This window comes from Alexandromys fortis, unplaced genomic scaffold (assembly GCF_014885135.2).
Source record: "Alexandromys fortis isolate MF-2015 unplaced genomic scaffold, M_Fortis_MF-2015_v1.1 scaffold_56, whole genome shotgun sequence".
Taxonomy (NCBI): Eukaryota; Metazoa; Chordata; class Mammalia; order Rodentia; family Cricetidae; genus Alexandromys; species Alexandromys fortis.
In genome coordinates, this window is record NW_026067935.1 from 6,271,577 (window position 1) to 6,296,664 (window position 25,088).

Sequence of the window (25,088 nt, forward strand, 5' to 3'; positions counted from 1 at the left end):
CAGAATGCTGCCTTATGTAGTCGTAGCTGGCATGGAACTCACAGAGATCCATCTGCCTCTGCCTCCTGAGTGCTGAGGCCAAAGGCATGTGCCGATACCCAGCTCTGTAGGTGGGTTTCACAGACTGAACTTGACTCACCGGGCTTGTTACAGCTAGAGCTGTACAGCCCTGGTTCTCCTGGAACTATCTATGTAAGAGCAGGCTGGACTTGAACTCAGAAATCTCCCCGAGTTTTGGGATTGGGGGTGGTGCCTAATGCTTTTACACAGTCGTTCACATCCAGCTTAAAATACCAGAACTGGGAAGCCCTTGCTAGCTATCAGCCTCGTGCACTTGGGAAAGTTTGAAATTATTTTTTAAATATTTATTATATATAGCATTCTGCCGGCGTGTTTGCCTGTAGGACAGAATAGGCACCAGATCTCATTACAGATGGCTGAGCCACCATGAGGTTGCTGGGAATTGAACTCGGGACTTTTGAAAGAGCAGCCAGTGCTCTTAAGGGCTGAGGCATCTCTCCAGCCCAATATTTTTACTCTTGAGGATACCTGCATTGATAACCATATGCAAAGCGCTAGTCCAAGGGTCGTTTCAGTATCAACACATCATCAGCCCTTATACTCCTACTGCATCAGTGCTGGGCAGGAAGCAGCTCACATTTGACCACTAGGCACAGAATCCTCTATAAGGGACCATGCGACTTCGGAACACCCTTTGAGGGCAATGGGCAGGCTGTTCCATTTGACAGACACGATCTCTAAACCATCCAGTCCCAACAGGTGGCAAAGAAAGGCTGCAGTAACAAAGCCAGTCAACATATGACTGGGGCAGATGCAGCTCTAGGAGGTACCAGGTGATGCTAAGAAATCTATCTACAGCCGGGAATGGTGGCGTATGCCTTTAATCCTAGTATCCTCAGAGGTGGAGGCAGGCAAATCTTGAGTTCCAGATGTCCAGGGATATCACACAGTGGAACTATGTCTTGGGAAACAGTCAAATGTATTGAATTTGAAATGACAACAGAACCTGTATGGGGATGCACACCTGCGACCAGCACTAGGGAGACAGAGGAATAAGTTATCAGTTCAAGGGCAGCTTGGACATGTCTCAAAACAAGACAGTCATACTACCATTTAGGGTATTTGCCGCATGCTAGTCATTACCCAGAGATACCATATATATTACCAAACTCCCATCTTATAAAGGTGACTCAGGAACCCAATTCTAAAAACATACTTGAACTCTGGCTACCTAGGACAAACCCCAAATAGTGTCTCAGCATGAAGTTAGATCCCACCATGTTTTTTGTTTGTTTTTCGAGACAGGATTTCTTTGGAGCCTGTCCTGGAACTAGCTTTTGTAGCAAAGGCCAGCCTCTCAGAGATCCACCTGCCTCTGCCTCCTGAGTGCTGGGATTAAATACATGTGCCACCACTGCCCGGCTCCCACCATCTTTTCTATATTTATTTATAACCCACAGTATGTGTAAAGCTCAGAATAGAACTTATGGGGATTGGTTCTCTTCTTCCATGTGTGTGGATCCCAGAGACCAAACTCAAGCAATCAGGCTTGGTGGCACAGGCTGAGCCACCCGCACCCCACCCATTTTAGTCCATCTTACCCTCATAAAACAGAACACATAGGTGGCATTGCCTGGCAATAAATATTTTAATTCTTTTCTCTTTATTTTTATGATGACAAATAATTTTCAAGTTTATTTCCTTTTTTTTGTTTGCTATTTAAATACAAAGCTAAGCCACAAACAGGTACAACCAAGACATTTTAGCTCACAGTTACACCCTCCTGTCGGATCCTCCTCCAAGTCTGACCACTGACCGGACTAGCAAGGGGTGTGGGGAAGACTTTCTTAGGTAGCACCATCAAGAGGCTGGGGGATGGGGGAGGTGTTGGGGACAAGGGTAAGTTCTCATACCTAGCTCCAGAGCCCCAGCCCCCAAATGGAAGTAAACCACCTACTTCTGCTATCACAGGTTAAGAACAATCACAATGATTCTCTGGCTGCCAGGCACCCTAGTGCCACACATCTGATGCCTCCAGGGATCCTGGGCTGCAGCATCTTCACAGGATACCAGGGGTTGTGCCTTGGCAGCAGGTAGAGAACTTTCCATGCCGCAGAATCAGGATTGCAGGTCGGGGGTGGAGGGGTGGGTAGGTGTGTATGGACTTAGTAATTTCTGGTCCCACTAGAAAAATCTTACTTTTGATTAGAAGAGTACCATCTCAAATCTTCTCTACACAAACCATCCAGCCAAGCCAAAAAAGCTTAAAAAAAAATCCAGAAGAAAACAGTCATTTCACTCCTTTCAAAACCTATATACATATAAGTTGTTTTCTGTGGTTTTTTTCCATTTTTTTGATTTTTTTAAAACGTTTTATTGTTTTATTATTTTTTTAAAATAAATTCAGTGTTCACATTTCTATAAAGAATTAATGCAGTTTCAGGAGACCCGCCCCGCTGGGGCAGGAGAACAGTGCTTTTCCCGGCCTGCCTCTAGTCTGACTGCCCACCCTGATGCTTCGAGGTGCCTGGAAAAGCCGAAAGCCTGTGGAAGAGGTCTGTTCCCGGCCGGGCTTCCGAGCCCCGGGCTCAGTAAGCTTTGGAGAAAGCAGAGGGGAAGACGAGCTTACTGCAAAACTTTTGCTAAAAAATATTCACACACGTCAATGTGTACGCCTGTCAAGACGCTGAGGAGAACAAGAGCTTGGAGACATCCCGTCCAGGCTGTGCGTGGGGGGTGGCAGCACCCTCACACCCGCCTGTCCTTGGACGTGGGGTGCGGGGGAGTCCTGGCTTTCATCTTGGGCAGAGCCCGGCTTCCTAGTTCACGTTCCACTCCATTCTCTACACCTGTGCCGGCCGAGTCCTTGACTGCACGGGAAGCACAAAAGCTCAATTGTATGAAAAAAAGTACAAAAACAAAGAGAATATAAAAGTTTTGGTAATATAAGGCCATCTGTTCAAGTCCACCTTGGAAACCTGTAACAGATATTTAAATACTACATGAAAAGGCATCTTTAATAGACTTTTTAAAAACATCTGAAGTAATTAGCTAAGAGTAAGTGTGTGTAAAAAAAAATCATTTCCCTTTGAGGGCACTTTGTCCTTTGAAGGAGGCAGGGTGGCAGGGAGGCCACATGGTTAATGCTTCAGCCAAGGATAGGCCTCAATGGAGGCCTTGCTGCGGTCTCCATAGTCGTACAGGAGCTCTTCCCCAGCTGCAATGTCGCGGGAGGCGATGAGGATGAGGTGAGGCACGCCATCGATGTCATGCAGTTTGGTCTGGCAATTCCCACACTTACTATGATTGATCAGCCTTCCCAGGCGATTAGTTTCTCGAGTGGCATCCACGCTGGTGTGGTGGGAGAGCAAAGGGGATTACACTGATACAGAGGCCTCTAACCTGCTGGGATCTTGCCCCACAAGTGGGTGTCGACTGGCAGCCGCCCTTGGGGGAAGACAGTTTAACTCCAAAGGCTACTTTGGAGAGCTTGGAGACAGACCCAAAGACTCTCTATGGAGCTAAGTTAACTGTAGTGTTTCAAAATATATAAATGGCAAACCAGCTCCCCTGACCTCAGCCAGGAAGGAACAATTACCATCTTGGTGGGCTTCTGAGCAGGTTTCTAGGGGATAAGTCCCCTCCTGCTTGAGGACAGCTACAATCCCAAAAACTAACTAGGGAGGTGAAAGCAGCTGATCTCACTGGACATGGCTCTTCAAGCTTGCAATCCTAGGGCGCAGGAAGCTACGGCAGGAGGCTAATGAGTCTGAGGCCAGCCAGGGCCACGGTGGGCCCTGATCTAATGGTAACAAGCAAGGAAACTGATCGAGACTCAGGAAGGCTCCAAGGCACCCAGCTCTCTGCCTGACCTCCGCTGGTCACTCCCAGGGTACTCACCAGTAGGTTTTGCTCAGATACTGAAAATAGTACATGTAGCAGCCTGTGGAGGGGTCTTGTGCATACAGAGCCTCCCGCTTCTTGGCATCGGTGATCTCAATGAGGTCCCCATGGTATTCTACCACAAAGTCTCCCCGGGAGAACTGCTTGGTGGCAATTACACCCCGGCCTTTTCCATCAATGAGATCAATCTGTCAGAAGGTGACAAGACATCATGAGTTCATAAATATAAGAGATGTCACCAAGCACGTTGTCTTCCAGGGGGGTTGTACTACATTAAAATAAAAAAAAACTTTATTGGAAAAGCCTCAATAAAAATAAAACCCACACCAGACAGTGGTGACACACGCCTTTAATCCCAGCATTTGGGAGGCAGAGGCAGACAGATCTAAGTTCAAGGCCAGCTTAGTCCACAGAGCGAGTTCCAGGACATCCAGGCCTGTCCTGTCTTGTCTTGAAAAACCAAAAATAAAAAAAATAAAACTTCTGCTACTATCCCACTGCATCTTTCTTTTTTTCATAGCTCACCCAGGGCCAGGCATAGTGGTGCTCGCCTTTAATCCCAAAACTTTGGAGGCAGAGGCTACACAGTGAGAGAATCTGTCTAAACACAACAAACAAACCAAAAGAGTTCAAGGGCTGGAGAGATGGCTCAACACTCAAGAGCACTTGTTCTTGCAGAGGACCCAGTTCAGTTCCCAGTACCCATGTCACCACATTGGACAACTTACAATCAGCTGTAACTCCAGCTCCAAGAGATCTGATGCCCTCTTCTGGCCTGTTTGCAACCCCATTCCATTTGCATAAAGCATGAAGATGTACACAGGTGCATATAAAAAAATCCTTTGTAAAGATTACATTTAGAAATGAAGCTGAGAGAGATGGCAAAGCAATTAAGAGCACTTATTCTTGCACAGAACCTGGCTTCTCAGGACCTACATGGAAGATCACAATGACAGACCACGAAACTCCAGTTCCAAGAAATCAAATGCCTTCTTCTGACTTTTATTTATAAATAAAAAATATTTATTTATTATGTATACAATATTCTGCTGGCCAGAAGAGGGCACTAAACCCCATTAAAGATGGTTGTAAGCCACCATGTGGTTGCTGGGAATTGAACTCAGGACCTTTGGTAGAGCACGCAGTGCTCTTAAACTCTGAGCCATCTCTCCAGCCCCTTTCTTTTGTATTTCAAGACAGGGTTTCTCTATAGCTTTGGAGCCTGTCCTGGAACTAGCTCTTGTAGACCAGGCTGGTCTCAGAGATCCGCCTACCTCTGACTCGAGTGCTGGGATTAAAGGTGTGTGCCACCACCACCTGGCTTTTGTGTCTATCAGGCCTGAATGTGGTGCACGAACATACATACAAGCAAAATAAGCATTACACACACAATATTTATGTGTGTACCCAAGGCAGCCTTCTGGCTGGTCTCAGTCATGCGCTTACGTAGTAAGGCCATGACTACAGTGCAGTGATGCTGTGGCCTTACCTTCATGCCTTCTTCCTTCCCGCTCTCAATCAGTTCATCAATTTTTTTCTTCTCTTCAGACTGGGTAGAGAGGAAGCAGAAGAGTGTTAGCACTCACTCACCATGTATGGCCGACCTGGGAGGCCAGAGCCCTGAGCACACCTCTCCTCACTCATCTGCGGTGAGAAATCCATCATCTAGTGTCTCAGGGACAGGAAGGACACAGCTCTGGGTTGCTTGCTATACTTAAAGACTTGGTTCCTGAGACAGGTAGTCATTCTGAAAGCCCAGGCTGGCCTTGAATTCATGATCACAGAGTGTGGGAAAATAGATAGGCATTACCATTCCCAGCTAGTTTGGATCTCAAATGTCTCACAAAGGTTCTTGTGAGAAACCCAAGTCCTGTGGTGCTATTGGGAGGCACTGAAACCATTAAGAGGTGGAACCGAGTGAGTGTGTGTGTGTGTGTGTGTGTGTGGGTGTACCCTTTACGGGGTAGTGAACTCCTGCCTAGTTTCTCATTTCCAGCAATGAGGCCAGTGCCTTTGTCCCATGTGCTCCTCCATGAAATGCTGCCTACCTAACGCAACAGGGGTCAGCTCATGGGCTGTCTCCTCTAAAACAGGAACAGAGAACAAACTTTACAACTTCAGGTTATAAACACACTGCTTGTCCTCCATAGTACTTTTTAAAAATGTTTAATTTACCAGGATTAAAATCAGGACTCTAGAGCTGGCAAGATGGCTCACTGGGCAAAGGCATTTGCTGCTAATTCTGACCATCTGAATTTATCTCCGGAACCCACACAGTAGAAGGACGGAGCCAACTCCCTTAACATTGTCTTCTCTGACTACCACACCCAAACCATGGCACACGAATGCCGCAGCTCCAAGTAAGTAAGTAAATGGAAAATCTGGATTCCAACTTCATGTGAAATCACCATCACCATGAACTGGGCACAGTGGCCTATGCCCACAATCCCAGCTGCTCAGGAGGCTGAGGCAGGACGTTCACACATTTGAGGGCAGCCTCAGTTACATAGTGAATTCTAGGCCAGCAGAGGGTAATCTGGCAAGGCACATCTTCAATCCCAGCATTCAGGGGGCAGAGGGAGGCGGATCTCTGTGAGTTTGGGACCAGCTTGGTCTATATAGTGAGTTCCAGAACAGCTACACAGTGAAGCCCTGTCTTGATAAACAAGAGTAAAAAATGGGGGAGGGGTGCAGCACTGAGGAGACAATGCCTGCTCAACACACGGTTTAACGCCTAGCACTACCAAACGCACACAGAAATGGATGAATCACAAGGAGCAGATTAGACAGTCTTTACTTTTTTTTTTTTTTTAAGCTTTTTCGAGACACGATTTCTCTGTATAGCTCTGGCTATGCTGGAACTCACTCTATAGACAAGGTTAGCCTTGAGCTCACAGAGATCTGCCTGCCTCTGCTGGGATTAAAGGTTTGGTCCACCACAGCCAGGCTCTGCCTTTGTCTCTCAAGTATAGACATTAAAGTTATGCACTACCATGCCCAGCCCTTTTGAAAGTAAAAAATTTAGCACCAGGCTTTTTACTGTGCGGGAAGGAACTCAAAATCCCCTCAGCAGACTCTCCGATAGTGAGAACAGGCATCACATGCTCACTCAACGCCGCTTTACTATACACCTTTACACCATTACTCTCTCCAGTTTTGAGACAGTTCGACCTTGAACTCTAAGGGCTTGGATTAGGTGTCACCACTCCAGACTTTTCTACCTTAGCACAAGACTAGGTATCTTATGGACAAGGTACAGGCCTCACCTCCCCCACTGCCATATCTACACCTCCTCACCAGCTACGTAGCCAGCAGCTCTTCCAGAAAGCCGGGTCTTCAGCCTCTAGGCCTCTGAGCAGCTGTGCTTCCGGCAGAGTGACCTTTTCCCTCATCCATCTGCCTGCCGTTTCCTCCTTTGTTCCAAGACACCTTTTCAGGGAGACTGAAGACTCCAGCGGACCTTGGGGCCTTAGGCTCCACCCTCTACCAAGCTGCTCTAGCTCACTAAGCTAATAAATATCCAAAGGTATTCAAGGTTGATTTTTGTCTTCCTGGCAGGACTGGTGACTGCACGGAGTTTCAGGCCTGGGAGACAAGGACACTAGAGCTGCCCTTCAGCACCGGCCGCTGGAGTGCTTATTTCCTGACTATAGGTGCCTGAAACTGTTCACCGCAGAAAACCCTAGCAGGGACAGGGGGCGGGAGTAGATTCTGGATGGACACACCTTGTGGCAGTTAATCACTCCAGTGTGTACAGAAAGGACGACTGTTGAGGGGTGTAGGCACCTGGGGATTTTCCTGTTGGGAGGAGCTGAACTGAGGAGCGGTAGGCTAGGAGTTTGAGGCTTCTCAAAAGCCTGCCCTCAGTTTCTTAAGGATAACTTAGGCACAGACAAAGCAGGCCAGAATGCAGACAGAGTGGGGGTTAGAACAGTAGTCCTGAGTGAAGGTGGACAGGAAGGACCCCTTATGGTCCTCAGGTGGTACCAGAAACAGAATGGAAGCCAGGGCATTGCCAACAGTTAGAATTCTTACTATGCTGTGGTTGTCACCCATCAATGGGCACGGCAGCCAGCCAGCCATAGGGCTGGGAGCATCTCTCTATGGCTTGCTCTGTGCACAAAGCCTATAGCCCAAATCCCTCTCTCCTACTCTGAACTCTGTACCTGGCTTTGCCCTGCCAGCTTGTTATTCAGCCTATGAGGTACCCCAGAACTTGGCACTTTGATTTCACTCTTAGTCACTTGGTCAAGAATGGCCTACCTAGTAACTCAGTCCCCAGTCTAGCCTAAACCCTCTGACAAACCTAGCCGCTATGTCCTCCAGCTTTCTCAAGAGAACACAGACCCTGCCAGCAGCAGCTACAGCCACATCGTCCTGGGCAGCTGTCACTGCACTGCTACAGCCAACGGCAGGACACAAAGCTCTTTCAGCAGTGCCAAGACAAACAGCGAGGGGCACAGTGTGGCTCTTGCTTGTACTGGTTCCTGGTCTAGTAACAGGGCACACTTTCCTTGCCTGCAGCTTATCTGCTGCAGGAAGTCGGTGGCCTGTGTCACCTCTGCAACCTTCTGTCTCCAGGCACAAGAGTACACAGCCTCAGCTGCTCCCACCCAGCAGTCCCCAGCCCTCCTCTGGGGCCTGCTACTGCTCCTGCTTGGCTGGGAGGAGCTCTGGGCTCTGTGGCCTGGCACCACCTCCGCTCTGCAGTGCTGCCTTTGAGAGTGACCTAGCACAGCCTCCCACTGCTGGCGGGTGTTAGAACAACTCATTCTTGGCCAAAAGACGCTGTCTTTGACAAGAAATAAAGCCAAAGCTATTGGGGACATGGGGAGGGAGGGTGGGAGAAGCAGACCCTCCCCTCTTTGGGTTTGTTTTTTAAATAAAGCCGTATCAATTAACAGGAGAGAAGATGACAGAGCTCCATAGCTCTGCCTGCGTTATCTGCCATCTCAGACGCTGAGACCTCTGCAGCAGATCAAATGATTCTTTCCTATGCGGAGGTGACCCGGAACCTCCAAAGTCAAAAAGACCTACAGGGAAATGGGGGGGAGGGGTGACCCTGAATCACTGTATGGGAACAAGGAGGCATCTGGCCATACCCAAGGGGTTCAGAACAGAGAAACAATGACCACAGTACACTGCAGCAAATATTGACAGGTTGTCCACTGGGTACTGGACATGTGGGGCCACATGAGCCGGCTACCTTCCTGCCTACCGGCCACTTGATGTTCAGCTGGGAACAGACAGACAGGAGACCTAAGAAACGTGTGTGTGTGTGTTAATAACTGTCATTTGCACTCATTACAGTACAAAAGGGTCTCATGTAGCCCAGGCTGGCCTCAAATTCTTTAAGTAACTTAGACTTGTACTTTTGTTGTTTGTTTTTTGAGATAGGGCTTCTCTCTATGTAGCCCTGGTTACCAGGAAGATACTACATAGACCAGGTTGGCCACAGCATTAGAGATCCATCTATCTCTGCCTCTGGAAAACTGGATTACAAGCACCACACCACTCTGTGCTTGGCCTTGAACTCATGATGTTTTACTTCCTCAGTCCTTGGATTGTATTATAGACCAGAGCCACCCAACTCCAGTTTATACAATGCTAGGGATGGAAACCATGGACTTCCAGAGGCATGCTAAGCAAGGACTCCAACTGAACTACCTACCTGGCTCCAGGAAGCCATTTTACTTGAGCATTTTGCTTTAAGACAGTTTTACTATGCAGCCAACGAGTTTTACTGTGTAGCCTCAAACTGGATTATCTCCTGAATGCTGGGATCAGCACACGACAGCTATCACAAACTGATTTCTTTAATCTAACTAACAACTCACCAGCAACGATCTTTCTTTTCATTTTTTGAGGCAGGGTCTTGCTATGAAGCCCTGTCTGGCCTAGAACTTGCTGTCCAGACCAGGCCGCTCTCATCAGAACTTACACTGAGTTCTCCAAACTCTGTCCTTCTATTTTACAGACAGGAGAATTGGTAGCATCCTGACGCCCTCTTAGCAACCTGGCATAGTTACCCCTCTGCATATGGCAAGCAGATCCTAATTTGTTCACAGGTACAAAGGTCCCTTTAAGAGACAAGTTCTACTCCCAATCTCCCCCGCTACCCAGGCAAGCAGCTCTTGCTCTCTCCCCGCCAATAAACTCCACACTTAAACTATGCCTGCATGGCATAGTCTGTCTCGAGCAGTGGTTTGGGCCTGACCCGCCACCAGGCAGGTCCCTCTGCCGACATATTACAGCAAGAATGTACTGCACCACGGTGTCTAAGTATTTCCAGCACTGTTCTTTAGGAACGTCTAGATGGCTGACAAGAGAAGCCCATGAAAGAACAGGTAACTTCCTCCATGATTCTAGGTTCTAAAAGGCCTGTCAACATGCCCTGGAAAAGCCAATCGATTTTCTATGCCATGAGGAACAGGTTACAAAATTCCCTAGAGCGGTCTTAAGCAAGCCTGCTGCTCCACCAGGAAGGCAGAGGGAGCTGAGGATGATCTCTGCTAAAGGAAGAACAAAAGACACACTTCAGGCTCCACCTACACATACTAAGCAAAACCCATAGGCCACCATGTTCCTCCCAGCTACAGCTGATCAGACCCTACCTGTAGCTCAGCCTTGCTCTTCCTGGAGCTCCTTCGCACCGGGTAGAAATCTGTAAGCTTTCTATTCTGCTGTGTTTTCCCTTGAGACCTGGGTGAGAGGGGAGGGAGGAAAATAAGCACAAGGCCTACTGCCCTGCTCAGATCCAGGAGGTGACGCCGTGTTTCTCAAACACCTTTGTGTACTGGGGCCTAACAGCTCCTCAGCACACCCACCTAGGTGGGCCCCAGTTTCAAGGACAACTGATCACTCCCTCCCAGGAGAATAGACTGGGAGGGAGGCCTTGACCTCTGGACCCACCACGGACAGAGGGAGACACCAGGAAGTGTGCTGACTCAGGAGAGGCCTGGCAGTGGACTACATAACCACAGCAGGCACCGGAGCCAGGCCACAGGAACCTAAGCTCTATGTTAGGAGAAGGCACCAAGATACTTACTTTTTCCGAGGGGCCTGCTTGCCCTTGAGGGGTTTTTTCAGGGCCTGCTTGGCAACCACTGTATTGGTAGAATCACTTGACGGGGGTGGAATTTTTGGAGGCTCTGCTGCTTCAGATTTTTGGTTTGGAAAAGGAGCCAGGGGACCTCTCCTGGCGTCTTTGATCTTCTGTTCATCAGACTTCACGGAGCTTCGGATTGTATTCCCAGCATTTCTTTTCTCTGCAGAGGGGGTGGGGGCAGGGATTTACTCTATGCACTGGTATCACATGCGTTCTAAGACAGGCTAAGAACATCATCATGGGAGGGTCCTGAAGTGGTTGGACCCAGGGTCCACTAACGCCAACCAGGCAGAAGCACTTGGGTCTATGCTTTGACTGAAACATTGGCAAGGAGAAGTGGTCCTCTGTATGTGGACATAGGAGATAGCCTGAGATCATGTGAAGTACTAATGTGGATGATAATGCTGGCCTGAACGTTCAGCCAGCAGCTTTCAGACATTGGATTTCAGAACCAAGGAAACAAGCTCAATTCTCAAAGCAAGAGCTAGCTAGCTAGCTAGCACTGACGGGCAGAGTGACGGGACAGCGTCCAGACTCTTCCCACTCACTTCAGACCCTTAGTCAAACAAACGTTCCTTCTAACAAGGTTGAAGCCTGCTCCCAGAGGTACTCAGGAGGGTACCTGGGCATGCTGAAATGCATCCTGCAACAAAGTGCAGAGCAAACAGACTTATGGCTAACAGTGCACAAGCCCTGTGCTGGTGAACCATGCTATTTTTAAAAACGGATCTAATGTTTTCCTTTCTTTTCCCCCGTCAGACAGGGTTTCTCTGTAGCTTTGGAGCCCGTCCTGGAACTCGCTCTGTAGGCTAGCTGGCCTCGAACTCAGAGAGATCCACCTACCTCTGTCTCTTGAGTGCTGGGATTAAAGGTGTGCGCCACCACTGCCTGGCCTAATGATTTACCTTTTTTTTTTTTTTTTTGGTTTTTCGAGACAGGGTTTCGCTATGGCTTTGGAGCCTGTCCTGGCACTAGCTCTGTAGACCAGGCTGGTCTCAAACTCACAGAGATCTGCCTGCCTCTGCCTCCCAAGTACTGGGATTAAAAGGCATGCGCCACCATCGCCCGGCCTAATGATTTACTTTTTTTTTTTTAAATATTTATTTATTTATTATGTATACAATATTCTGTCTGTGTGTCTGCATACCAGAAGAGGGCAGCAGCTCTCGTTACAGATGGTTGTAAGCCACCATGTGGTTGCCAGGAATTGAACTCATGACCTTTGGAAGAGCAGGCAATGCTCTTAACCACTGAGCCATCTCTCCAGCCCCAATGATTTACTTTTTAAAGTAACTAATATACTACGCAGAGATATGAGATGGCACAGCAATTTTAGAAAACAGTTTGGCAGTTTCCTCACAAAATTAAACATATAATTACCATAAGACCCAGCAATTCCACACTCAGTCATCTACTCAAGATGATTAAAAACACATGTCTACACAAACATCTATACACGAAACGTGGTAGCTTACGCACAACAGCCAGGAAAGCAAATAACTCAAGTGACCATCAGTGGATGAATAGTTAAACAAAATGTCATCTGTCTGCAAATGGGAGATGATTATGATTCAGCCTTAAAAAGGCATGAAGCGTTGACATACATACTACATACAACATGAACAGACTTCAAAAAACATGCTGAGTGAAAAAGGCTACATATCCTATGACTTCATTTGCATGAAAAGTCAACAGACAAAGCTGACCCCAGAAAGGAGTTTCAGAGCTGTGCAGAACTGTGGGGGATGGGGTGTTCTTTGTGGGGCGATGAAAATGTTCTGAATTTAGACAGAGGTGGTGTTGTATAACTCTCCAGACACTAAAAACCACTCGATTGTACACTTTGGAGCTGGGGCATAGCTAAGAAGGTGAGAGTAAAACCCTGCACGGTGGCACACACCTGTAATCCCAGCGCACTTGGGAGGTGGAAACAGAATGCAAGGTAAAAGCCATCTTCAGCTGCATGGGAATTTTGAGGCCAGCCTGGGTTATTGGGGGCGGGCGAGTTAGGATGTAGCCCAGTGGGAGAGTGCTTGCCTACGTCTCTGGGTTCTACCCTCAGCTCTATAAAATAAGCAAATATACTTTGATGCCTGAATTATAGCTCAATAAGCAAAAGAGGAAAAAGAAATGCATCAAAAGCAGAAGGAAGTCGGACATAGGGAGCCGGGGAGTTGGCTTAGTAAAGTGAATGCCACATCAGCATGAGGAGTCTTCCTCTACATTCTCACTGACACACACACACACACACACACACTAAATATAATTGAAACAAAACCCCCCTAAGTCTATCTAGATCAGCCCACTCCCTTTTTGGCAGGAGGCAGGTGTAACCCCGGGAGTATGCAGTGTCTGTTAACACCTGTGACATGTGCCTTGCCACAGCACAACTGGGTTAAAGTCTGACCTTTCACAGAAACCCCCACACCCTAGTCCCCGCCATTTAGCAGCACTAGGAACCAGCACACCAGCTTGTGAGCCCCCATCACCATGAACTCTGCTCTGTTTAGGAAGCAATGCAAGGCGGCTAAGGCCTCAGACAGAGTCCTTCGCCCACACCTGGGTGGCAGATGCCCTCCTAATAGCTGCAGGCACAAGGACGTAGAAAGATGTGGTGATGGCAGCGGAGCCAGGCTGGCAGCTGCCAACACCCAAGGCCCTTGTACACACAACCCAAGGGGGGGAGACAGGATTTCTTCTCTCAACTGACAGATATGACAATCAGGCTCACAAGAGAGCTGCAGTTTGCCCAGGCCTCCTCCCTCCTTTCCAGTGGCAGTTACAGTAGGAACCTAAGCTATTTTGAGACTGACTCAGACAACATAGCCCTGTGCACGCACGGGGGTGGAGAAAAAGGTTCAAGCTGAGGGTAGGCCCCTTCCCTTCCACAGCCATAGGGCTCAGATACAGGGTCAGAGCTTGGGCCTTAGCACTTCTGACCATTTCCATTAGGGAATACACAGCTTTCTCCTATAAAGCCGATGACAGCCTGGAGGCCCTGCTCTGTCTGGTAGGGTTCATTTATAAGGAGTGAGGCATGGGGGTGGTCAGGTGCCCCAGACTCCTCACTAAAGGTTTGTTTTGTTTTGTTTTCCTTAAGACAAGGTTTCTCAGTGTAACAGTCCTGGGTGTCCTGGAACTAGACCTCGTAGCCCAGAGTAGCCTTGAACTCACGGAGATCCACCTGCCTCTGCCTCTGCTGGGATTGAAGGCATCACTGCTGCCCGGCATTCCCACTAAAGCTTTAAAAAGGACTATCTGGAAGAAAGCAAGATTCTTGGAGGGTTCACGTTGTTCACAGGGCTAAGTGGAGTATTCTTTGTGGTATTAGGAGGTGAGCTGAAGGCCTCACACTTGCTCAGCAAGCATCATACCACTGAGCTGCATCCCAACCCTACTCATTCTGGGCGGTGAGGTGGGCAAACCGCTCATCCTGTAGGCCAGGCTTTGAGACTACTGGAATCCTGATGTGCCTCCTACAGAATCGTCGATACACATGTGTTCTTGGTTTAGTCTTTCTTTCTGTGTTCTTTTTCCTTTTTTGTAAAGGGCACAGGATCAACTCCAGGGTCTCACACCCTACGTAAGTGCTGTAGCACTGAGCCCTGCCACCAGCCTACACAATATATCTAACTCCAAATCTCACAGTCAGCGCATGCTGCTTTGCAAAGTAACACAGAACACCTGAACGGAGAGAAACTGAAGAAATGGGGTCAAGGCCCGTCATACAAGGACAGTGAGCGTATCCACTGAGGTCACTTCACTCTGCAGCCGCCTGCGCAGCACAGCCTGGATTCACTTTTCCTGCATTCTTAACAACCAGAAGCCTCTCGAATCGCAGGCCAGGTGTGTTATTTTTGCAATGTGGCAAGACACGCCTGAAGGATATGCTAACTCTTGTGAAAGTTGGAAAAACCTGTCAGACCACAGGACACACACCCTGACACATCCTGCTCTTTCCATCTGTGTTTGCTTCTCACCAGTGAGAAGGAACACAGTTAATATCTCCCTCACACTTGGCCCTGGGAAAGGGTGCTGGGGTGTGCGTATGTGTCCCTGAGAAGGAAGGGAGGGTGTGTGTGAGTGAGTGAGAAAGAAGGGGCAATTTCAGGACTTACCTTCTCGCTTCCTGTAGATTCCAGCTAATGGCTTCCCCTGGCTTTTGACCTCATGATGTGCAACTGAGTTCTCTTCCTGAAGAGGGGAGCGCATTCCAGAGCACTTGTTTGGACTCATGTAGGCATAGATCTTTGACTGCCCCGCAAACACGTTCTCCTGGAAAGACAAACATGTACTCTGAAAGAGCTTGAAAACAGAGACAATCTCACCGTATCTGAAGGGAAGACGGGGGAAATAAGAACACAGAAGACAGATGTCACCACCGCTCCAGAACAGGCCAAACGAGATGTCAGCCCCAGGAGAGCTCTCTCAGGAGAGCTCCGGCAGATTCTGAAGCCCCCAGGTCCCAGACATGTACTCTCTAAACCTGGTACTTAAGGAAGTCTGGCCAGAAGAGGACAAGACAGTACATAAAACTCCAGTCCGTTTAAGAAAAGAGTGAACCTACCAGCAGCAGGGAGGTCAGAATGACCCAGGGAAAACCAGACTCTGGATCTGAAGGGCTGGACTGAGTCAGGGGTTAACTCCCCAGGCTATGGAGTCAGTCACTAGCATAGAAACAGGCCTAAGGGAACCTGATTAGCCAGTTGGTGCTGAGGCCAGCTGGGAGGGCTTGTGTACTGCCTGAATCTTCTGCGGCAGGCCTGGCCCATCTCAAGTCACTGCAGCTCAGCACCTCCCAGTACTGTGGCTGAGTGATGGGGGAGGCCAATGAGAGCTCAGGCTGTGGGCCAGCGCATTTAGGGCGGTCACTCCACTGCAAACCGCACCTTGGCTGCTAACACCGGCCGGCTGGGGGGTGGGGGGGATCGGTACAGGTCACTTCTGCGTTGGTGTCTTTGGGTATGGAGCCTCTCCTCGGAGTGACCACACAGGAGGAGGGCTCTCCCAGAAACAATGCAGGGCCTGGCTGCCTGCTAAGCTACTAAACACATCAGACACTCTGGTCACTCTTAAGGGACGCAAGCAGGTCCCCTACGCCCTTGGGAAGGCAGCCACCTCCCCGGACCCTAGGTCTCGGGAGGGACTGAAAACGCCACAAGGCCACAAACTTTACGAGGTCGGCCACTTGCCAGGGTCACGGTGGAGCGGGGCGCTACTCTTGGACCAGGCAGCAGATAAGGAAGCTGCCCCACGCCGGTCCCACTTTCGGGCGCCGATGGGGGCACCCCCCCGCTGCGCCCACGTGCGCGAGGCCCGGGCCCGGTTGGCGTGCTGCTCAGTGCGGGGAGGGAGCCTGCTTACCCCGTCGCTGCGGGGCCTCCCCGGGCCCCTCTGCTCCACCATCTCCGGGCCCGGGGCCGTTGCCGCCGCCACCGCCGCTGCCGCCGCCGCCGCCTCCACCGCGCGGGGCTTGCACATCTTCCTGCCTGGAGAGGGGGGACCCGGGGGAAGCGGGGGAGGGGCGCTCAGGGCGCGGCGGCGCGGGCAGCGGGACCGCGGGGACCGCCGCAGCCATGTCTCCAAGCCCGCACGCAGGGGACCCGGCTGCGCCGTCCCGGGGCCCTCGCCGCGGCGCCCTCCCACCCGGCCCGGCAGGGGCCCCCTGCGCCCGCCCCACCCGGCGCGCCCCGGCCCGACACACCCACCTGCAGCCCAGCTAGGCCCATGGCGGCGCGGCCGGCGCCCTCGCCCTCGCCGCGGCCCGGCCACCAGCGCTGCCGCCGCCGCTGCTGCTGCTGCTGCCGCCGCCACCAGCGCCGCCGCGGCGCCCCGGGGAAGGGCCGGCGGCGCCCCACGGCGCCCGCTTCGCCCATGGCCCGCAGCAGGCCGGGCGCCCGCGCGCGCCGCAGCCGGGGCCCGGAGCGAGGCCGGGGACGGCGCGGGCAGGGGCGGCGCTGCCAGGCGCCTGCGGGGCGGGCGCGAGGGCGCGCGGCGGCCAATCCCGGCTTGGCGCGGCCCCTCGCGCGCGCGCCCCCGGCCACTCGGCGCCGAGACTGCACGGCTCCCCGGTCCTGCCGCTGGGCCGCGTCGGCATGCGTGGGATGCTCACGCGAGCCCGGGCGTCCACCCTGTGGGCATCCCGGTGTTAGGTGGGCAGTATCGGGCGGGGGTGGAGGGACAGAACCAGGAAGTGACGGGGCCTTCGTCCTAACTGGCGTCTGACTGTAGCCGGTAGGAGACCCAGAGGAGCCCGAGAGCCCTGCCTGGCCTTGATAAGTTTGCTGGGGTGCTGCTTCTGCCATATCTTGTTCATTCCTCAGAACAACCCGTGGAAGAACACCGTTATTATATCTTTTCCTAAAGATGGGGAAACTGAGGCTCAGAGAAGCGAGGGACCTGGCCAATTTCTTTCAACCCAGTTTCCAGCCTTGTTCAACGGATCCGAGAGACAGCACTGGTAGCCACGATTGATCGTTACAGAAACCACGGAATAAGAGAAGTTTTAGTAGGTCACTCACCTTGTGTTCCTGTGGCCCTCCCTGTAAGAAAAATGCCCAGGCAGGCAGAGTTCCAGGCACTCTGGTGACTGTAAGCTTAGCTAACTGTCTTGCGCTGTGCCTGTGTTAGGGCACGCGGGCTCACAGCCAAAGATTCGCTGTATTTGTGCAAAGTCAGAGGCAAACAAGACACTTGAAGGTACCCAGCTCCTGCCTTACTAGAGCATTACAACAACTGCTAAGTGACTTTCCAAGTCTGGCCTTCTATGTCTTGGTAACTAAACCCAGGAGGGATCTTCCAAAGTCTACAATAAACGGGCTGTTCGGGGCCACCTCCTCACGTTACCTCCTATTAAAAGGCCTAATACTGAGAAGGATTACAGGACAAGTCATTCTCAGAACATACACCGTATCAGCTTGCTTTAATTAATCACCCTCTAACTCCCATCCCTCTGTCCAGCCTACCACACTAGAATGCTGGAAACTGCCGGGCGGTGGTGGCGCACGCCTTTAATCCCAGCACTTGGGAGGCAGAGGCAGGCGGATCTCTCTGTGAGTTCGAGACCCGCCTGGTCTACAAGAGCTAGTTCCAGGACAGGCTCCAAAGCAACAGAGAAACCCTGTCTCGAAAAACCAAAAAAAAAAAAAAAAAAAAGAATGCTGGAAACTATCCGGAAGTAGAAAAGATTCCAAAGTGACTCTCAGACACCCAGGTTACACCACACGGAAGTGCCTCCCCATCTGAGGTCTCACAAGGTCTATAATTCGGAGTATGTCAACCCTTCCAGCTCAGTTGCTGCTTTAACTCCATCCCCCATGCTCTTGCTGCATGTCAGCCCTCAGAAGCTGGGCATGGACAGCTATGAAAATTATTTGGTATAGAGGCCGCCCTTTCCCTGCACCTGTATATAACAAATATCCTATCAGCAAACAGAGCTAAGGATAGGGCGTTCCTAGCACACAAAAAACCCTAGGTTAAACCCAAAGTTCTACAAATAATAACAACAAACAAACAGCATGAACCCATTTGAACTAGATACGGAGGATCAAGCCTCCAGTCTCCACCTGGAAAGCTGAGGCAGGGTTTGCAAGTCTGAAGCCTCTCAGGGCTATCAAATCAACCACTGTTTAAAACAACCAGACAGAAATACAAGCTCTGCTGTTGCCTAGAATCTTTGAGAACTATAACCTGACAACAATATCATCAAGAGCTAACACAGTTTGACTGTTCGCAGTGTGTTAGGACCTTTAATATGACATCACTCAATTAAAACTTCTGATTATGGGCTGGAGAGATGGCTCCGTGGTTAAGAGCACTGGCTGTTCTTCCAGAGGACTGGGGTTCAATTCCCAGCACCCACATGGTAGCTCACAACTATCTGTAACTCCAGTTCCAGGGGATCTTATACCTTCACACCAATGCACATAAAACAAAGTTAAATAAATTATTCTTTAAGGGGCTGGAGAGATGGCTCAGAGGTCAAGAGCACTTTCTGCTCTTCCAGAGGACCTGGGTTCAATTCCCGGCACACACATGGCAGCTCACAACTGTCTGTAGCTCCAGTTCCAGGGGACCGACACCTTCACACAGGCATACACGCAGGCAAGCTACACACAAAAAAAAAATTCTTTAAAAAAAATCTTCTGGCCGGGCGGTGGTGGCGCACGCCTTTAATCCCAGCACTCGGGAGGCAGAGGCAGGCGGATCTCTGTGAGTTCGAGACCAGCCTGGTCTACAGAGCTAGTTCCAGGACAGGCTCCAAAGCCACAGAGAAACCCTGTCTCGAAAAACCAAAAAAAAAAAAAAAATCTTCTGATTACTATTACACTATTACTCCTCTTTTACACCTATTCAAACAGGCTCAGAGCAGATAACTGACTTGCCTATGACAAGGACAAAATGGGACCAGAGCCCACTTCTGCTATGTAATTACATTTTACCATAAAGAATGGTACTGCTTCTCTTGAATTCAAATGTCAGCATAAAAATCCATCTACTGAACATCTACTGAATACCGACTTTGTTCAGCCCATGTATACACAGCCGTAATCATATAGACAGCTGGAGGGCCATGAGGTCGGGGTGGGGGCTGTGTGAAGGGGCCTTGTAGACCATAGTGACTATTATGGAGTTACTCCCAGGAGCAACAGGACAATAGGGGGAGTAAAAGTCATGTGATAAAAAAATTTGTATTCTTGCCAGGTGTGGCCACAAATGCCTTTAATCCCAAACTCGGGATGGGGGGCGGAGGCAGGGGAATCTCTGTGAGTTCAAGGCTAGCCTAGTCTACAAACTGAGTTCCAGGACAGCCAAAAGTACACAGGGAAACCCTGCCTTGAAAAAAAAATGTGTAGCCGGGCGGTGGTGGCACACGCCTTTAATCCCAGCACTTGGGAGGCAGAGGCAGGCGGATCTCTGTGAGTTCGAGACCAGCCTGGTCTACAAGAGCTAATGCCAGGACAGGCTCCAAAAACCACAGAGAAACCCTGTCTCGAAAAACAAAACAAAACAAAAAAAATGTGTATTGTTTAGCTGCTGAGAGGTGAGGATGTGAATTGTGCGGAGATCATGGAAGTGGAAGAAAGTGACTTCCAGGAGAAAGGTCTGGTCTTTGCCTTAGACGTACCCTAAAGGATGTGGTATCTATAACTCTTAATGTCTAATCCAATAATTTACCAGAGTAATGCCGATTCACCAGGCCAAGCAGTGCCCCAACTACCACCCAGATACTTGAGAAACTGAGGCAGGAGGATTGCCTGAATTCTAGGCCAGTCTGAGGCCAGCCAGACTCAGATAGTGAGTCACTGTCTAAAATCAAAACCAAAAATAGGTTTGGGCTAGGTACAGTAGGTACACATTCTTATTCCAGCACTCCGGAGACAGAGGCAGGCAGATCTCTGTTAGTTTGAGGCCGGCCTGGTTTGCATAGTGAGTTCCAGGCCAGCCTGGGCTATACGGCAAGACCCTGTCTCAAAAAAATGAATAAATAAAAAAGGTGGGGGAAAGGATAAGACAGTGGAAGAGTGCTTGCATAGCAAGTATGAGGCCCTAGGATCCAATCAATCACGCACACATGCACACACGCACACACACGAGTCATTAAGTCAAGGAGCTCATAGCTACTGATGAGGGTCATAAACCTTACTGGGCAGAAGTTGGACAACTTTGCCCCTTAGCTTTGGCTAAGAAAGGGAGGCAACAGCAGAACAAAAACCCAGCATGGCAAAAGTCGGTGACTTTATACTTCACCTCTGACCTCTGAAGAACTAGTGAAATAATTATACAGATTAACTGAGAAAATAAAAGGTTTGGATTTCAATAATAATTAATCCCATATGTCTTTTTCTTCTGGTTTTTCAAGACAGGGTTTCTCGCCGGGCGGTGGTAGCACACGCCTTTAATCTTAGCACTCAGGAGGCAGAAACAGGTGGATCTCTGTGAGGCTGGCCTGGTCTACAAGAGCTAGTTCCAGCAGGACAGGCTTCAAAGCTGCTGAGAAACCCTGTCTTGAAAAACCAAAAAAAAAAAAAAAAAAAAAAGACAGGGTTTCTCTGTGGTCGCTTTATTCCCATATTTCACAATAGTTTTCCCTCTATAATTTAACTAAACCGTGGTTTCTATTGTTGTCGTTTTAGTTTTTTGAGACAGGGTTTTTTTCTTTAGCCCTAGAAGTCTTGGAACTTGCTTTATTGACCAGGCTGGCCTCAAACTCAGAAATCCACTTGCCTCTGCCTCTGAACGGCTGGAATTAAAGACTTTTGCCACCTATACTCAGCTCAATCAAGTCAAGTTTTACTGGCACTCACACACTACTTTTTTACTGTGTACTGTGCCCTTGGAGATCAGAATGGTTTTCTGTGATAGTGTAGAGAGACATCTCACTGGTTAAGAGCACTGGCTGCCCTCCCAGAGGACTCAGGTTTGATGCCCAGCACCCACATGTCTGTTCACTACCTTCTGTAGCTCCAGTTTCATATGACACCCTATCCTGGCCTGTGTTCACCAGGCACACGTGGTGCACAGACACACATGCAGACAAAACACCCATACACATGAAAGAAAAATAATAGTCTTAAAAGTTTAAAAAAAAAAGTTTCATGGTAATAGAAAAAGTGTGAAATAGGGAATCATAACTAAGTTAGTCAGACAATTTAAATATGCTTTTAGATGCTTATTTTCTTCCCAAGAATAATATAGTGTGAAACTGGACACGGATGAGCTGGAGAAGTTGTCCCAGCGGTTAAGAGCACTGACTGTTCTTCCTGAGTTCGATTCCCAGCACCCACATGGCAGTTCACAACTGTCTCCAGGTTCCTGGGGATCTGACACCCTCACGCCAATGTACATTGAATAAAATAAATTAAAAAAAAAATAAGCAACTGGGCATGGTGGTGTATACCTGTAATCCCAGAACTTGAGAGACAAAGGCAGGAGGATTGCTGCAAGTTGGATGCCAACTTGGTCTATATAACAAGTTCCATTTCAGTCAGGGCTACATACTGTGACTCTGTCTCAAAGTAAGAACACTAAAAGGTGCTGGCGTTAAGCTAGGGGAGGAAGGGAGAAGGAGGAAACTAGTGTTAATTTTCTCTGCTAAGTGGGTTATGAAACACTTTAACGTGGTTCACTATGCCTCATTTCTGGTTAGGAAGCCTTGTCCCCAAAGACCATAGAAGACTGCTGGGAGAATAAATGATGCAATAGGGTTCAGAGCATGCAAAGGGGACCACTAAATATTCCCTTAGTGAGTGGACACTTAATCTGATTATTGCTATACAGAGCACATTGCATTAAGGGAAATTCCCACTAACACGTTAGGTCTTGACATTTCAATAACAACACAATACTCCAACTTAGAAAACAACAACAAAAAAACCACTCCAGTAACGCTCAAGTTTTTGGTTCTTTCGTGTGCGACAGAGCGGCTAGAAATGACCAGCTGCTTTTGTCCTGCTAGAGAATTATATTCTCAAAGATGGACTTGCCTGCTTCGCGGGACCGCACCAGTCCACCCACGCCATCTCATGTGGGCTGAAGTACTGCCCAGCTTAGGGGTAAAGGGCTACCCCGCCAAACACTAGGGGGACCCGATTCACCCCGAAATGGACCTCTAGGACCCAACCTGACCCTGTGGTGCAGAGCTGACTCAGGAGAGCACACTGAGTGAGATACCAGTCAGCAATCTGCGCCCTGCCTCTGGGTCACCTTAGCCGTCAGCCAGGCTCGCGGCATCAATAACAACCGTTCCCTAGAGGGGCGCTGCGCTCAAGTTTCCAAAGAGCTTCGGCATAGGGATACATCAGCTCTGGGGAGACCGGCTGAACCACAGGCGCCCACTCGTCCGGCCGGGACAGCGCAGTCCGACTGGGGGAACGGTCTCCGGGAGCACGCAGGGTCCCGTGTCCCTCGGGGTCCCCGCGCTCCACCATAGGTGGATGGCTGCGAGCGGCCGCTCCTGCGCCGAGCGCTCTCTGCAGTGCGGGTTGCCGCCAGGCGACCCCTAGCGCAGGCCACCCTAGCAAATACCTCTAGCCATGGCCCGACTCTGTCACCACCTGGAATCTCCCGGGAAACCCAGCTTTCGAAAAAAGTAGCGAGAACTGTAGCCAACTGCTCCGCCAGTGCGCGGCCGCGGGTGTTGATTGGTGCGGCCTCCCGCCCTTTCGCGGGCTGGCCGCTGTGATTGGGGTACTCGAGGCTAAGGCCCGCCCTTCTCCCCGCCTCTCTGCAGGCACGGCCTTCGGGAAAGTGGGAGTGAGGGCTTTAAATTTGATCACCTCGTAGCACGGATTGGCTGAGCTAGAAAGACTCATCGGCTGCTATTGGGAGGGAGGGGCCTTAAGCTCCTCCTTCTCCTGGCTGAAGCTCCGCCTCGGCTTTTTCAATCTCCAGTTGGAGAACCAGGCTGGGGGGGGGGGGGTGGACCCGAACAAGAACTTCCGGTGTGCGATAGGCTTGACCGGAAACCAGACCTTTGACCTGCCGACCTTTCCATGCTTTTGGGCTGCCCAAAGCGTTGAGAAGTTTGTCGTCTCCATCGCCTTGACGTCCACTCTCAGTTTGGCTCGTTCATTCGAATTGCTTACAGCAAACAGTATGTTCTTCCAATATGTAAACTCTGGGTACAACTCCTAAAACTGGGTCAGTGGGTAAACTCAGAACCTCAAAATTACAGTCCAGCTCACCGGCCTATTTTACAGATGTGGTAATAGACTATCCAGGGCATTTTTGGGTTTGTTGTTTGTTTTTTTGAGACAGTGTTTTCTGTGTAGCCTTGGATGCCCTAGAATTCGTTCTGTAGACCAGGCTGGCCTCGAACTCTCAGAGATCCACCTGTGTCTGCCTCCCGAGTGTTGGGATTAAAGGCGTGCACCACCACCGTGCGGCCAACCATCCAGGAATGCTCAGCATTACCCAGCAGTTTCGCTTCAGGACTGACAGTCTGCTACACAGCCCCTTCGCTCCACGCTCCACGAAAGAAACACACCCAATGTCCCAGATAAGCGCGAGCCAGCTTCCTGAGTGTTCTTGGCTTTAGCGTCACTATCTGTTTTCTCTGTAGACTGAGAACATTTTGTTGGGCAAAGTAGAAAGTCACACTTTCTCATGACCTGACTGTGTGCCCATAATGGAGCGCCCCAGACCTCGGGCAGTGAAACGACAAATTCAAGGCTCCCTGGGTGAGTTCTGGGGCAACGCAGAGAAATTGGTCTTACATTAAAAAGAAAGAAGGCTGAGGATGTTATCACATTGGTGGAGTATTTGCTTAACAGGGTCAAGCCACGAGGTCAACCACAAGTACCACCACCATCCAGAAATATAAACATTAAGCTGTACACTCCCAAGAATCCTTCCAACTTCCATAAATATGTAGAGGTCCCATACAATTTATTAACTCAGATCTGGGTATGATGACTCTTATCTGTAATCACAAAGAATTGCTGGGAGAGTTTAAGGTCAACCTGTGCTATAGTGTGAAATCCGTTTTTAATAAAAAAAAGAAAAGAAAATCCAGGGAGGCTAGAAACAATGGCTCAGGGTTGAGAGAACTTTCTTCTGCACCCTAAATGCATTTCCACTCACGTGTACAATACATACACAGGATGAAAAATATGCACCCAGGAACACATCTATATACATAATGAAAAAAATAAAAATGTATTCTGTCTGTGTGTATGTCTGCAGGCCAGAAGAAGACACCAGACCTCATTACAGATGGTTGTGAGCCACCATGTGGTTGCCGGGAATTGAACTCAGGACCTTTGGAAGAGCAGACAATGCTCTTAACCACTGAGCCATCTCTCCAGCCCCCTAAAAATGTATCTTAAAAAAAAAAAAAAAAAGCCCATGCCAGGTGGTGGTGGCTTTTAGGAATATTTAAGACGAGCTTCTCTGCCGACACAAACAATTCCAATCAGACCAAATTAGACCGAATAGGAGAGATGGCTCAGCGGTTAAGAGCATTGCCTACTCTTCCAAAGGTCCTGAGTTCAATTCCCAGCAACCACATGGTGGCTCACAATCATGTGTAATGAGGTCTGGTGACCTCTTCTGG

At 49.6% G+C, this 25,088-nt stretch overlaps 2 protein-coding genes across 4 annotated transcripts in view; one reads left to right on the top strand and one right to left on the bottom strand.

The window, feature by feature from the left end:
* Sbno1 (strawberry notch homolog 1) overlaps positions 1–25,088 on the top strand; it is a 264,584-nt gene that overhangs the window by 155,585 nt on the left and 83,911 nt on the right. The gene's annotated exons all lie outside the window — the stretch shown is intronic.
* On the bottom strand, positions 1,646–23,166 carry Kmt5a (lysine methyltransferase 5A). 3 transcript variants are annotated; one of them, XM_050146580.1, is made up of 8 exons: positions 23,060–23,166; positions 16,397–16,521; positions 15,151–15,307; positions 10,973–11,192; positions 10,539–10,626; positions 5,414–5,473; positions 3,922–4,112; positions 1,646–3,372 (listed from the first exon to the last, which is right to left on the bottom strand). In XM_050146580.1, the coding sequence occupies exons 1-8, from the start codon at positions 23,067–23,069 to the stop codon at positions 3,162–3,164; spliced, it is 1,062 nt and encodes a 353-aa protein (XP_050002537.1). In that variant the 5' UTR covers positions 23,070–23,166; the 3' UTR covers positions 1,646–3,161. The 3 variants fall into 3 exon arrangements, with proteins under 3 accessions (XP_050002537.1, XP_050002538.1, XP_050002535.1); XM_050146581.1 differs by lacking the exon at positions 23,060–23,166 and adding an exon at positions 16,741–16,961; XM_050146578.1 differs by lacking the exons at positions 16,397–16,521; positions 23,060–23,166 and adding an exon at positions 16,741–16,962.

What these genes read in the sequence shown, in the direction of transcription:
- Kmt5a (XM_050146578.1), bottom strand. Translation starts at nt 16,908, where the DNA reads ATGGGCGAAGCGGGCGCCGTGGGGCGCCGCCGGCCCTTCCCCGGGGCG. An exon ending in TGGGCCTAGCTGGGCTGCAG is followed by an intron (nt 15,308 to 16,740) that starts GTGGGTGTGTCG and finishes TTGTCTTTCCAG; the next exon opens with GAGAACGTGTTTGCGGGGCA. An exon ending in GGAAGGAAGAAGGCATGAAG is followed by an intron (nt 4,113 to 5,413) that starts GTAAGGCCACAG and finishes ACCTTCTGACAG; the next exon opens with ATTGATCTCATTGATGGAAA.